Here is a 16094-nt window from a genome sequence, read left to right on the forward strand (position 1 = left end):
GGTATGAAACACTACTCTACACTATAGCATTCTTGAATCAATCAAAGTAGTTTTTTTAATAGTTTCTGTCAAAAATAAACAGCAGTTAAAATTTGGTACTGATTGGTGTAAGCTAAAACGTAACTTAACTGTATCCATAAAATTTAATTGAATCCCTGATTTCCAGGATTCTTCGCCTCCATCCCGGACTGTCGGTCTTGTGACTCCCCCCTGACTGTCCACCCGGAGTGTATGCCTATTACGATACCCACGGGTGACCAGTTCTACCCACAGATCAACATCACGTCTGGTGCTCGGGTGTGTCTGCCCTTCATGAGGTCACTGCCAGGCCAACAGAGACTGGGTGAGTGTCATAATTGGGTGTCAAAGTAAAAAATGCAAACATTCTTTGGAGAAGTAGAAAGAAATTAATGGAACAAAGATTTTCTTAGCAAAGAAAATCAAATTGGTTCACTTTAATCTACACCTTTAATCAAGCAGAAATATTATTGCTACTCTTCAACAAACTGATTTGCCACAGTATTGATTTAAAAGAGTAATTTTAAGCAATTTTGTTGTGTTGCAATTCAATTCAATTCAAACTTCTTTATTCATTCTTTTGTACAATATATACATCGAATAATGTCAGGTTGTACAACAACTCAAACTAGCCTCAGTGACAATCTCATCCACTCTATGCAGGAGACTGAAAAAGTGTTTATGTACCTATTCATTATGACTGTGATGGGTGGAAAAAATCTTCAAAAGAATCTGTTTTTATTACTTTCTTTTTTAATTTCTTTTGGAATTGTATTTAAATATCTTTGACCGATGTAGGAAGGTTTCTTTAAAAAAAATTTGTTTGATGTTTTTATGTTATTATGGAGTCTTTATGTCGAGTATTGTATTTATTCAAGCAACACATTAATGTTCATATAACAACACTGACATTTCATACCACAGTAGGGCTTCTTCAGAGAACTGATGGGAAGAATTAACCATTTTTCATTAATGTACTCATGAGTGTACTCTCTGAAGACAACTTATTCTAGAAAAAGATTCCAGGGTTATGTGATGTATTATTATTTTGTAATAAATATCTCAAGTTTTAAAGTTGGATTCAAGTTTTTCTAGGAAAGCAAACTAAACTCACCCCATTACAAAACAAAAAAATTAGTCAATTGGCTTTGCCTAAAAATAAAAGCAATTGATGGATTTTGTTTTCAACATTGTTTGTGAGGTAGATGAATTTGTTTGATATCAACCTTAATTACCCAGCTACACTGCCATTGTTTAATACTGTTACATAAATCTCTGCCAAGGAAACTGGCCTAGAGGTAGAGAACGGGGCATCAGTACCCGAGATCCCAAGTTCAAATACGGCCAACCACCAATGGTCGTAGCTATCTAGTGTGACCTAATGTGTAAAACTGTTCTGTGCTGGAACCTAGTGTCCCAAGATGTAAAGGAAGGACACTAAAAAAACATTATCTGAGTCACTGAGTTTGCAGACAAGGCATTGTTGTTTGACAAGTGTATCCTGTTCGAAGGATCACGGGAACAGATCAACCAAAACACAGCGTACCTGGACGGCTCACAAATTTATGGCCAGGACTCGTGCATGGCTCGTGGTCTGCGTAGTTACGGTGGTCGCCTGAACGCCACCATCAGACACAACGGAGACAAGGACTTGCTGCCGTTGAGTCCATCTCACCCTGAGTGTAAGGCACCCAGTGGATACTGCTTCATTGCTGGTGAGTAGTCAAAGAACTAGAGCTATTGAATTGTTCCTTTTTTTATTGTATGCTTTTCTGTTGAAGAGAGATTGTTGAACTATTGCTCGGTTTCTTTAAATGTAAATTAAGCGGTGGAATTAACTGACAAATCACTGATTTAATCATAAAGGTGTTCTATTTCCCTCAGATTTTTTTTCATCATGGCCTCAAGTGTAAAATTATTTTAAATACATAGTTCTATCTCCACCGAAAATAGAAACAACATCGGAAAAGCGGTGTAGTCAAAACAAAAGAGATTGTACAGTGCATTTTTACTCTCAATATTTGTAACTTAATGGGTTGTTGCTAGACTTAAAGGGAGTTTTCTTGTCAAGACTAACCTCTTTCTCTTGTTAATCCATATGGTCCGTCTCATATTAGAAACCAGCCCTAAGTTAGTCTAAAAAGTGTTTTTATCCTTGCCTAAAAATTCAGTTTACTCTGAACTGGTTTTTGCAAGAACCGAGGAGGGGGGTTTTTTCAAGTGATCAAGCAGAGTTGTAATCCGTACCTGAATAATCAATATGGATTTTATTTTAAACTGAATAATCAGTTTACTCTGGACCGGTTTTTGCAGGGGACGGAAGAGCAAGTGAGCAAGCAGCGTTGACGGCCATACACACTGTGTACATGCGAGAACACAACCGACTAGTCCACGCCCTACATGCCGTCAACCCTCACTGGGGTGATGAGAGGTGAGTGGACCCAAGTTGCCACCTTGGGGTACTCCAGTGGTTCAACTCAAAGTTACAGATGATTTCATCTAATAACAATGTTAAGTTTTCCTTATTTCCAAGCCTAGTTATGAGAGATTCGTCATTGATTTTTCTCGTATACATCAGTAGGTCCATCGATTTTAGAGGGTTTTTGATTTTTAATCAACTGCTATTTTTTGTTGTCTTAATGACATTTTTGTTCAAAACAATCACATTTTAAGTGGTCCACACCTCGTTGAAGGTGTACATCTCCTGGAGGCCCGAATACCTATTTTCACTGACTGGCTCAAGCTATTAAATAAAATGTTCTAAACAACGTTTAAGTTTCTTCAGTGTAGGTTGCTATATTTTGGTTGAATATGAATCCGAATGACACTCCTTGGTGTGTGGGGAGGATTGAGGACCTTTCCTAAGAAAACTAATTACAAATTAAAATATGACTATGTATAATTTTGTCATACCAAACATTAGCCCTTATTTTTGTTAGCCCATGTGAGATCCACCTACGTTGGTGAGATTTTTTCTGTTTGAATCATTGCTTCTTTAAACCCTGTAACGAAGTGTTTTCTCATAGATTCCTACATTGACACACTAGGGTCCATATTTTAAGGCGAAGATATGAAGCACAAGTTGTGAATTAATGATATGATAAGTCTTGCTACCAAATAAATCAGCTACACAGCTTGTTCTTTAGCTAAAATAATCTTCATTCTACCAGGCAAAGTTTTGAACTAACTTTTCTCACAACCAAATTTGTGATCTGTTGATTGGACAATCAATTTAACCACTCAGACACCCAGCTACATTAGTTAGGCTCGGCTATTTTATCCAATGGTCAAAGACCAATAACATACGGTAATCTATTTGTTGCAGACTGTACCAGACGGCTCGACGTATCGTTGTTGCCAGCTACCAACACACAGTGTACAACGAGTTTCTGCCACGACTGTTGGGTTGGAACGCCATCAACTTGTACGGACTAAAACTTACACCACAGGGATACTCCAAGAGTGAGTTATCTGTGTTTGCTACGATTTAAGGAAAAACTTTGATGAGTTTTTAAATAACCTTTGCTGAGTCAGTCACAACAAGTGATTCAAAGCAATGGATCAAATATAGGTACCCCTTTATAGATTTATAATGCTTATGTATCAGTTTGAGAAATATTTTAATGCTAGTTCTGCCCAGTTTGTGTTTAAGGCGTTTTGTTCTTTATTTGTTTATTGTTAATCTACCTAAAACTTAAATCTATAACCAAAATAAAATTATCAAATAAAAAATGTTGCTTGTCCTTTGGTGTTTCTGGTGGTTAAATGCATTCATCACTGAATTCTCTGTCTTGCGGTGAGTGCCACGTCAAGTCAGTAGTATTTACAACATTAATAAAACTTTGTTTCGCCCATTTGGTGCCAATGAAGCATCCTCAGGGGCAAAGCTGAACTGTCACTTGCAAAATGGACGGAACGTCTAGTTTTGTAAATATTTTTAAAATACCAACTTGTCGTTGCTCTCACAGGAAGACCAGAATTCAGTGATGACACCGACCACTTGAGCGTACAAATGAAGAAAGCATACACATTGTAAAAAATAAGCAATTCTGAAGCTTTGGGCTCACCAAAAGCTGTCTATTCTTACATAGAATTTAATGGAGAATATGAAGATAGGTAGTGTCAAAGTTATGAAAATGTATGAAAATACTAGAGGAATTTTAAAATGTTGTGGAAATGTACAGGTTTTTCAAAAAAAATCAAAATAACGTTTCTGCAAGTGGGTTTATGGAATATATTTTTTTAAATTGTGGATTTGAGTCACACTTGTGTTGCTCTACCACAAAAAAAAATGATTAACGCTAGGTCCAGACCACCCTGTATAACATGTTCCTGGTTGTTTCAAATCTTAATAGGTTTTATTAAAAATAATTTCTAATTTTATTGATCTGCTTATTTTTCTTTTGTTATACTGTTTAAGAGTGTCGAAATTTTCTTACCTTAACGTTAAAATCAAAATTACTATTTACTGATGTAAAATAATAAAGATGATATTACACAGCCACCTACAGTTCATCTTGCAACCCGAACATTGTGACGGAGTTTGCGACCGCCGCCTTCCGTATCGGCCACTCGCTGCTACGCCCGCACCTGCCTAGGATGAACAGTCAGTACCAACCCGTTGAGCCAGCTGTTCTGCTCAGGGATGTCTTTTTCAATCCAGATATTGTACATCAGGTGAGCTGACGTGGTATTCCCTTAAACTCAGCAATGTGATCCTCAAAGGTGTTTTTCCTCCCCTCCAGCAGTTCTACCTTGTACTTCTGGATATCTTCCAGTACTTGATCATTCAATTACGACACTCGAATGTGTTTTGCATTGTAGATTATTTTTTATCATATTTTTAGTGCCAAGACTAGCTTTGTTCTGTACACACGGCAATCTTAGAATTTTATTGATAAAAGTTTCTTTATAAAGGACTCTTAATTCCCTTTTAGTTTATGTACTCCAAATTACTTTGAGTTCATATACTCCCAAAGTAGCACACAGCGTTTTGTTTTCAACCACAATAATTAGTTTCCTTTCATGATTTTTTACTGATAAGTAAAACCTGATAAGTACTGGTAAATAAGTGTGCAAGTATCATATCCATGCATAATTATTTTCAACCTAATAGGTAATATCATGATCTTGACTTTGTGGCTTGAAAAAGGTTTTTAAGGCCAAATATACGCCAACTATCCCACATTACCTCCTGCCCACCTGCTAAATCTCCGATTTAACAACTAAATAAGGTGATAGGCTCCGTAAGAAGTGGGCTCTAAACAAACTACTCTTCAATCTTTGTGGATGGGAAATTCACAGTGTTCACAGGAATGTAAACACATTCTTGCAAAAAAACTCCTGGAAATTCAAGTGAAGATGTAGAAGACAATATTTCATGCTAGCAGCCTACGTCACTTTGTGACTTCAAAATCCGTGATATATTTTATATAGGCTATTGTTGATAAGAGTGAAAACGATTATTTCTCATCATATCCTTATTATTTTCATTGAGTGTGTGATCTCTTCGAGGCATCTTAATAAAATTACAAATGCTAATGAACAGGAAACACAAAATCTCTTCTTTACATTTTAAACAAATAACATTACAATATTTTACTTTAATTCCCTAAACATCATTATTTTTGTGTAATCAATATGACACCCTTCGTATGAAGAAAGCAAACCGTCCTTGTAAAGCCTGATGATGGTTCCACACAGGCACCAAAACTATAATATAGTTGTGTTTACAACAACATTGCATTGCCTAATAGCAGGCGTTTGAACCTTTTTTTAATATTAGTGAGTTGGATTAGGCTCTATAAAAACACAGCCCGTGGAAATCACCTCTTAGTATCGGCCTTTGAAAAACCAACTAAAGTCTTTTGTCCCAAGACATTTCAGATTCAGGTTATAGTAACAAGTTAGTGACCCACTTATCTGTGCTAGCGCCACATGGTGGATGAGCTGATACGAGGATTGGTCGCCACGCCCATGGAGAACCTGGACCAGTTTATCACCGGAGAGATCACCAATCACCTGTTTGAAGACAGAAGGGTTCCCCATTCTGGCATGGACCTTCCAGCTCTAAACGTGCAGAGAGGTGAGACAAAGCTAAGAGGAGGGAAACTTTTATATTTATTTTTTCTCAAAACCTTCTCAAACAGCCTATGATATGTATACAGACAGCAAAATTAATAAAAAATATTTTTTTTACGTCTGTATTTTAGAATGTTGTAAATAGTTAGTTGACCTACTAACCAGTTGACCATCTATGCTTTTGTCCAAAATATTTTTATGTTTTTGTTCTAGAAAAACATTTCTAGTACAGACCGTTTTACTAAGATTAATGTTGTTATATATAATCAACTATAACAATAAATGTTGTAATAATCGTCAGATATATCCGCCTACCATCCACTATGCACAAAATGATAGCGGATATAGCCACCTATAGTCCAGGAAGGGTTAAGGAACAATGGTTTATGTAATTTTCATGTCTTGTGAAAAGTAGTTGTAAAAAGGAAAGACTATTCTGTAGCCCCATTTTTATGTTAAGATTCTATTGACATGTCACGTGCTTTTCTAAATGTTTTATGAGACAAAGTGAACCTGAATTATTTTGTAGGCAAAAAAGGTCTCTGCTGTTTCAAATAGTGCAAAGTAACTGAACCATTTTTGTTTGTGTTGTAGGCCGAGACCATGCCATCCCCTCGTACAATGAGTACAGAGCTTTGTGCAATCTGAAGCGAGCTACTACATGGGAGGATCTGAGCAGGGAAATTCCAGCCGAGACTATTGCCAGGTTTGTTATTTATTTGCATATGTGATTCAGACTACCGTTAGTGATTTTAAAGTAAAAAAAAAACTAGACAAATTCAGAACATTCATTTGCATTTATAACTTTCATAACCGAAACCATGCCCATGTATATTTTAGAATGGGAATGCCACGAATCTTCTTTCACTGGTTATCTGACATTGGTTATTTCTTTGTTTGAAGTTCATTGTTGGTGATGGTGAGTTAATGTTGTTCAAAGGTTTATTGCGGACATTTTCCATTACGATTGCAATAATCCTAAAATGATTTTTTTTTTAACCTACATGCAGTAGTTTCCAAGAAACCTAAAATGTCCGCAATTAACCTTTGAACAACATTGGTTATTTGTTATTTTGATATATCATCCCTCAGTCCGAATATAATGATAGGAGGACACTCTGTAATTGGGTGCAAAGGACAAGTTTAGTCATCCAATATCTGTATATTATAAAATTTTATTATTTTTCCAGTCGCATTGTTCAGTCTCATTCTCCAATTCTGACCATGAATATTAGTGATTTTGTGGTAGAATAAGCTCATTACTGCACTTAAATAAGTTAAATTTAAATACCTGGATTATGAACATTTATATTTATGTAATATAGGTAGGCCTAGTTGAATTTAGTTGTAATGAGAGTAAGAATGAATTAAAAAGAACTTTTATTACCTTTAGAAAGGTTTTTAATAACTTGAACAATACTACATTGAATTATAATGGACTTGTTTACAAACACAACAAAACAATAATAAAGAATTGAAGACACATGTTTTTTACTACATTCTTCCTCCCTAATGTTAATGAACGTAGTCATTTAAATAATTAGGAGGTCTTCTGCTTCTGAAACTTCTTCTCGGATATGTGTTATGGTTCTCTCCTCTAGAAGCTTCTTGTCTAGGTTGTAAATTCTCGGCAGTAGTATTCATTTCATCTTCTTGGTTCTCTGTTGATGATGGACTAGGAAAGTATTCAGATTCAGGTTGAGAAGTGGGTAATAGAATATTTTCATCACTCTCAAAATCTGTTTCCTCTATGTCGGTTTGGTACTCACCAACCGGAGCAAGATGACGTGTAGACACGGTAGTTTCTCTTCCGTCAGGCAACTTAACATGAGCATACTCGGCATTCCCGTGAAGAAGTTGGACCTCTTCAACAAGGGGCTCATACTTGGAGGGACGATTGAATCTCTTCAAGTAGACAGGGCCGGAATTGAGAAGCCATGAAGGAGCTGAAACACCATTGTTCCCAGATCTACGTGGATGTAAGAACATACGCTCGTGAGGAGTTTGATTTGTGGCTGTGCAAAGTAATGATCTCACTGAGCTGAGGGCATCCTCTAAAACTGTCTCCCATTGGTTTATTTCTAAGTTAAGTGATTTCAACGCCAGTTCAATTGTTTTCCATAGAATGCCGTTATACCTTTCAACTTGCCCATTACCTGCTGGATTGTACGCAGTGGTTCTACAAGTTGAGATTCCAAGTGAGTTCAAGTAGCTTTTTAAGTCTTGGCTCATAAATGATGTTCCTCTGTCCGAATGTATGTAACTAGGAACCCCAAAAGTAGAAAATAATGTTTTTAGTTTCGACTTAACTGTTGACGATGACATGTCTGAACAAGCGAAAGGGAACCATGAAAACTCGTCTACTATTACTAATAAGTAACGGTTTCGACTTGATGAAGGCAGCGGGCCTTTGAAATCGATATTTAGCCGTTCAAATGCAGAAGTGGCTTTAATCAAAATCCCTTTGTGTTTGAAGAATCTAGGTTTCACAGCAGCACACACATTGCAGGAGTTTGTTATTCGTCTGATTTCATCAATCGAGTAGGGCAAGTTTTTACTTCGAACACAGTGGTACAAACGTGTCACACCTGGATGACATAGATTCGCATGTAAATCAATCAACAGTTTTTCTTGATTTTGGATTGAAGAACATACTCTAGTCAGGGCATCTGCAGCCATATTATCTTTACCGGGTCTATATACAATATCATAATGAAAGCACAACAATTCCAGTTTCCACCTCATTATCTTTTCATTTTTCACTTTGCCGTGACGGTTGTTATCGAACATAAAAGAAACCGCTGGTCAGTAATCAGCTTGAAATGTTTACCAACCAAATAGTGACGCCATTTCCGCAGTGCTTCCACAATAGCTTGTGCTTCTTTTTCGACACTTGAATGTCTATGTTCTGCTGGAGAAAGTATCCTTGAGAAGAATGCGACTGGATGGTTTGATTGAGTCAAAGTAGCAGCAATGGTACTCTCAGATACATCAGTTTCTACGATGAACTGTGCTTCAGGGTCAATGCAGCTTACTACAGATCTGATGATTTCACTTTTTATAGTTTCGAAAGACTGGAGCCCTGCTTTGGACAAAGGGAATGTAGTACGCGCAAGTGGAATCACTTTGGTAGCATAATCTGGTATAAGTGATGCATAATGTGAAAACATACCAAGGGTCCTCCTCAGTGATGCGGTGTCTCTGGGTGGAGGTAAATTTTTCAAAGGATCTAGTCGACTGGGGTCAGGCTTGATAGTTTTGTTTGATATATGATAGCCCAACAAGTTGATCGATCGCAGTGAAAATGAAGACTTCTCATTATTAATCGTTAGGTTGTATTTGGATGCAGCTTCGATAAACTTTTTTAAGTTTATATCGTGTTGTTCTTGTGTTTTTCCACAGATTGTGACATCATCAAGATAGGCGTAAGTGTCTTGTAACTGTTCTGTTCGGATGACTTGGTCAATTACACGTTGGAATGCTGCCACCCCATTAGTGACCCCAAACGGGATACGCTTAAACTGGTAGAGTTGACCACAGGCCTCAAAAGCTGTGTAGTGCTTTTCTTAATTTCTTATCTTTACTTGGTGGTACGCACTTTTCAAGTCGATAGTACTGAAAAACTCATAATTTGCAACTTTGTTAACGATATCATCGATTCTAGGTAGTGGGTAAGCGTCCAGTAATGTAAAACGATTTATAGTCCTGGAGTAGTCAATGACCATTCTTTTTCTATGATTTTCAGTAGTAACTACTAATGCTTGAGCCCTCCATGGAGACATACTAGGCTCTATAACATCGTCTTTAAGCAATTTACTTACTTCGTTTTCAATAAACTTTAAATCATCGGTGCTATGGTGATGATACTTGATAGCGATTGGCTTACATTCCGGTTTTAAATTAGAAAACAAAGATACCGGTTCTACAGTTGAGGCTGCCACGCTACATACGGTTAGTTGTGACTTGTTGCCACCAAAAACTACTTTAATACTTGCATGGTTTTTCAAAATATCATGTCCAACAATTATATCTGCACAAAGATCTGGTAACAATGAAAGATTAACTTGCTTGTAAAAGTGATCAAGAATGACAAGATTTACTTTGCACTGACCTGTTATGTCGGATGTGATTGATGTAGTAGCCATTGAGACAATACCCCTACCTGGTTTTATAGGAATACCTAAATTAAGAGCAGTAGATTTGTTTATAAAACTTAGAGAGCTTCCCGTATCTATCAAAGCAGAGACAGATTTACCATTAACTAGGGCTTGTACTGTACTCTTTGTTAACCCACCGGGCGAAGCTGCTAGGTCAATAGAGTTCATTACTTCTTTAGATTTATCCAATTGCTTGGTTTGTTGTTTACCTGCCCTGCAGACCTTAGCAAAATGCCCCTGTTTACCACAGTTATGACAAATTGTATTTTTAGCTGGACATTTGACCCTAGGATGTCTTAGATTACCGCAAAAGAAACATTTTTCAGTCACAGCAGCTAGAGAACACTTTTCTAAACTGCTTGAAGTTGCATCAACATTCTGATTGCTCGCTTGAGTTTCTTGGGACGAAGTTGCATTTACTATAGATTGGAAAGATTGAAAAGCTAATGATTGCTCATGTGCAAGTTCTATGGATCTGGCTTGACTATATGCCTGATCTAGAGTCAACGAAACATTTTCTAGTAAGCGCTGGCGAATTGCAGAAGATTTTATTCCAGCAATAAATGTGTCACGGATATAATCATCCCTATTCTTTTCAGCTGTGACAGCTTTAAACTGACAGTCTTTACTTAGTAATTTTAAAGCCTGGAGATATTGGTCAATAGTCTCCTCAGGTTGCTGCTGACGTGCAGATAGTTTATGTCTGGAATATACTTCATTTACAGGTTTTACATAGATACTTCTTAGCACAGATATAGCATCGTTATACGTACCGCTTTTACTTATGTACTCGTTGATTTCCGGAGTAATAAAGTTTATAAGTATTTTGAGTTTATCGGAGTCGGATGGTTGTGGTGTGATGCTGGTAACAAAATTCTGAAATGTTTTGTGCCAATGTATCCAACCCTTACTTGCATATGATGAGTTTGGATCTACACTAAACTTGTCTGGCTTTAGGATCATATCCATTTCACAATATCAAGTTATTAAAATTGTAATGAGAGTAAGAATGAATTAAAAAGAACTTTTATTACCTTTAGAAAGGTTTTTAATAACTTGAACAATACTACATTGAATTATAATGGACTTGTTTACAAACACAACAAAACAATAATAAAGAATTGAAGACACATGTTTTTTACTACATTCAGGCTATGATCCAGTTCTTCACGAGACTTCATCTGCATCTATAAATTTTTGTATAAACATTGCTTTCATGTAGAGTAGTCCATTAATTGATGAATTTGGATGTCCAATATTTGAGGAGTACTAGTACATAATAAAGCTTTATAATTAGCATTTCTTGGCTGTTAGGTTAATTTTAGTATTAGGTATTTTTAGTTAGGTTATAAGTTGTTTGGTAGTCCGAAATCCGCTCCAACAAGCATCAGAGTCAACTAGCAACATTTTGATTCGACTGAAGTATTTTCCTCATGTGTAACAATTTGTTGCTGTTTGCAGGTTCCGTCGTATCTACGCCAGTGTAGACGACATCGACTTGTTCCCCGGAGGTTTGAGCGAGCGAGCTGTCCAAGGCGGGCTGGTAGGACCGACCTTTGCTTGCATCATCGGACTACAGTTCCGCCAACTGAAGAAGTGTGATAGATTCTGGTAAGTGGATCACTTGATTGTTCCCACGAGTTGGGTTCATCTTATTGAGCCAGAGAAATAAAAAAAAATACCTGTTACCAATGTGTTAGCCTTTTTTGAGACTATTGATTCATTGTCAGTAAACTGTACGTTCCTAATGTGTGACTCACCCACTAAAACCAAACTTTATTTATTAAACTTACACCTTATGATGAGTCAATTATCAATTTGTTGAGATTGAGACGCCACCTAGGTGTGTATTTTAACCCAAATATGAGTGTAGAATCATAGACAAATAGAATGAATATAGACTGGCAGCAGTGCTACCGTTAGCATATGTTACGACGCCCACCGCTAGGAGTGTCGAGTAGTTACGGCGCGCACCGCTGTAGCGTCTGCTGGTAGCATACGGCTCCTGCGCTCCTTGCCTGCAGCGGTGTGTGCCGTAACCTACTGGGCGCCGGAAGCTTCCTGTGACAGTCTATATTTATTCTATTTGTCTATGGTAGAATGTTGTGAGATGATCTGTGTAGCTTTATTACTGCCTAAGATCTGCGGTTTCATCAGTCAAGTTTTAACATGCAGCTGATTGGTGCATAAGGATATTAAGTCCACTTTGATTTATTCTCTTTAAGTTCTAGTTTAAGAATGTCAATTTAAAATGTTAGCCCTATTTACACTACAAGATTGATAAACTATTAAAATAGAACATGGCTATCTGTAAAAAAATTCTGAAGATTTTTAATTGAGAGATAGGTTGTTATTTTTTTTAATTTTTTTTAGGGAGAGGAGGGAAAATGTTTTTACGCACACAGGTAACCAGCCTGTAGTGTGAGACTCCTGAAAATTATCAGACTACTCACTAAAAAACCCCCTCTACTCTGTTGGACACAGACCTGGAATTGTTTGTCACATTACTTCAAGTCAGGCCAACATGTGACCCCCTGAGAGATAGGTTGTTATGATGATATCGTGTATTGTAATTACATTTATTGCTCTGTTGTCTAGGTATGAGAGTGCTGACCCGATAGTCAGGTTCACCGAGCCACAACTAGTAGAGATCAGGAAGGTGGTTCTGGCCAAGACACTGTGTGATAACTTGGACACTCAGGGCACCATCCAGAAGTCTGCTCTGGACCAACCCAACGACTTCTTGTAAGTGGGGTTATAGACTAACTTTTGGCTCTTCATTAGATTAAAGTTATAACAAATGTGTATTATTATCTTATTTGAACTTTAATTTGACCCTTCCTTTGGACTAATTAGTTCTAGGAAATCGGGTCCTACGTGTGTTTTACTGTTCATGGTAGTGGATATGTTGAAACAACCCCTTTTGCGTGTCTAGTTCACGAGATATGAGCGATGTTTTAGAATGTTTCCCACTCCCACCAAGTTGTGCACCTGCTGGAAAGGCGACACAATCGGTTTTGGTCATTTCCATGATGGCCCCTACAACAATCAGAAGTCTAAATTAATTACACTTTTAAGATCATTCTCAACCCCTATACTGTAGGTGCTGGACTAATCGTATGTTGACTCAGTATTCATGTATTCAATTTATTCAATTATTTTGGAGTCATGAGATATGGGTAGTGCCAAATGAGAAATAATTGTAGCAAAGGTATAATTTGAGAGTATTTGGTAAGAATAAACTACAGCACATGTTTTATTTTTTTATTTAGCTTGTCCTGTGCTAAAATATTTAAGGCTATGTTCTGCCAGTTGTTTTCCTCATCGGAAGTTCGAATTTTGGTTTGGAAACAAGAACATCATAAGCGTAACTAGGATGATCCTAAGGGGGGTTGCACCGGGCGGTCTGGGAGGAAGGGTGTTCAGGGCCCTCCCCAGGAAAATTTTTGAAAATTAGACCCTGTATACCCACATTTTCAGTTAGAGACATATGAAAAAGATTGTTTAATTGTTTACTTTCATAATAGCATAGTTACTCATAACAACATGGGTAACGGACCAATGAGGTTCAAGGATTGAGAGAGATGAAGTAAAATTGTAATGATTCGAAATTCAACTAATCAGCTGTTCAGACCAATTTAATTGTTGAGTGGTGCAATTCTACTACCATTGTTGTCTAATTTCCCTAGGATCATATTATTTACTTGATTTATAAGCTTTCAACCTGTTGTTGATTTCTAGAAATCCACGAGTGCCATGTCAGTCGCTTCCAACGATTGATGTAAACGCTTGGAGAGAAAACGCAGCGCAGGGTTGCCAAATTGCAGGACGGACTGTCCCTGTTGGTGATACAGCGTTGCCAACTCCCTGCACTAGCTGTGTCTGTACTGCTGAGGGGGTCAGTATTACCAACTTTGTAGATTATTGTATATTCATTTATTTTATCCAGGATTTAAACACGGATAAATCCATCCATCTTTTGCTGCTATCCATCCATTATCTATTATTGGATTTACTAGTCTTAGAGCATTATTGCTTTATTTCAAAATCTCATTAGATCGTCACATAGTTTTTATTTTAAGAAACTTGAGTTGTATTGTAACCTTCTGTGCCTTCAGTTAAAAATGGAGCTATGATGTTAAAAAATAGTAACATAATAGTAGGTAAAGGACAGCAACAAAATGTAACATTAACAAAAAATAGATTTACAATGAGAATTAATAATTTATGAAATTAATAATGAGAATTTATGTGGATATGTAGCAAGAATTTGTCTGGTAAAATTAATTGCAGTAAGTATTTTTAATCTTTTTTACTAAGACCAGCAGTTGCTTTACCCAAGACCATTTATAGGAAGCCCAATGTAAAGGACTGCTGGTTTTGAACCATTTAAAAGCTACTGAATCAGAACCAGAAAAGCTGTATTCAAGCTGTATACAATATATACGATGAAATATATGCATAAATACAGAATGGCGTCAAAGCAGCTTATAACTGATTACAAAATAGTTGGTTAAATAAAACAAAAAAATTTAACCAATGTAATTACATGTTGTAAAACTCTTCAAAAGAGTAAAATACTACGTTGACGACCCTGAAGGGACATTCAGTTTCTTTCTGTTTTTAATTTACTTCGACTTTTTATCTTCAAGTAGTTCGACTTTATTCTCCAAGTACTTGACTTTCTCTTAGTACTTCCATATTTCTACAATAGTCTAATTTCAACACACAACTTCTCCCTGTTTCTGTCATTGTCTTAAGTGTCAACTCACTTATGCAAATGTCATGCTTCAATTAAAGAATTGCAAGTATTTCAGGCTGTTAAAGGCATAAATTAAAATAATGTTCAATCAGCTCATTAATGTAGTATTCCATTATGTGAGCTAAAAACACTTTCTATCTGCCAATTCTGATCAAAAATATGTCTACAGAAGCACCCCTACATCAACATTTAATAGTTGTGGTTGCAGTTGCCGTAAAATTTTAACTAACGACGGCCCTGAAGGGAAATTCAGTTTGTGTGTTGAAATTAGACTAGAAATATCGTCGAAGTACTTCGAGAATAAAGTTGAAATTTTTAGAGATAAAAGTCAAAGTAAATTAAAAACAAAAAGAAACTGAATGTCCCTTCAGGGCTGTCGTAAAATGCTCTATCAATTAGAAACAGTTGTTTTTGTTTTTTTTTTTACATAATGTTTTATATCAAATATTTCTTTCAAACTTAATACCTACAGCTTTTGGCTTCTTGTTATAAAACTCCAGTTTGTGTTGTGTTGCGGATGGATAATGTGTATGCCTAGTATTATCAGCCCTCACATACATAATAGTCTGCAATATATTATATGAGCTGTAAACGGTTAGAATTTAGGACTTCTTAGGATCGAACCGGCTACAATTGTGTGAGCACTATAACCACTCGGCTACTATCACAACTTACCATTGTTGTTTTTCAGCCACAATGTGCGTCCCTCAGAGTACACGACTGCTCCCAGTTGATGAGAGAGGCAGGGCGAGACGCCATATTGAGGGACGAGGTAAGAATTGCTGGTATTTTACACTCTTCAGTTGTTTAGATTTTTACTAAAAGGCTTTTAGTTTTTACCCTTATCGGTATTTGATTATGCCTTGTGTTTTAAATTGGCCTACTAAACTGAAAAGAAATTTAATGTAATGCAAGTCAATATAAAATTGCTTTTAAAATAGTTTTTTTAAGAAGGAAGTAATGGTTAAAACGGGTCCGCGGAATTGGCTAACTCTGGAACTCGCTAACCCCATGTTAAATGCCCTATCTTCAAATTTGGTCGATGAGAGGAACTCGCTAACTTGTTCGGTTTCGGA

The 16094-nt window shown here is 36.7% G+C and overlaps 1 protein-coding gene across 2 annotated transcripts in view; it reads left to right on the forward strand.

Annotated features, from left to right (window-relative positions):
* Window positions 1-16094, forward strand: part of LOC129004994 (uncharacterized) — a 76367-nt gene that overhangs the window by 56202 nt on the left and 4071 nt on the right. For both annotated transcript variants that reach the window (XM_054433730.1, XM_054433729.1), the window contains exons 17-27: window positions 167-343; window positions 1530-1733; window positions 2332-2449; window positions 3344-3480; window positions 4520-4695; window positions 5950-6103; window positions 6694-6805; window positions 11718-11867; window positions 12855-13001; window positions 13998-14154; window positions 15710-15790. In XM_054433730.1, the coding sequence (XP_054289705.1) occupies window positions 167-343; window positions 1530-1733; window positions 2332-2449; window positions 3344-3480; window positions 4520-4695; window positions 5950-6103; window positions 6694-6805; window positions 11718-11867; window positions 12855-13001; window positions 13998-14154; window positions 15710-15790 (1613 nt within the window). The remainder of the gene's footprint in view (window positions 1-166; window positions 344-1529; window positions 1734-2331; window positions 2450-3343; window positions 3481-4519; window positions 4696-5949; window positions 6104-6693; window positions 6806-11717; window positions 11868-12854; window positions 13002-13997; window positions 14155-15709; window positions 15791-16094) is intronic.

This window comes from Macrosteles quadrilineatus, unplaced genomic scaffold (assembly GCF_028750875.1).
Source record: "Macrosteles quadrilineatus isolate MER2022 unplaced genomic scaffold, UCM_ALF_1.0 Scaffold_14__1_contigs__length_3811126, whole genome shotgun sequence".
Taxonomy (NCBI): domain Eukaryota; kingdom Metazoa; phylum Arthropoda; class Insecta; order Hemiptera; family Cicadellidae; genus Macrosteles; species Macrosteles quadrilineatus.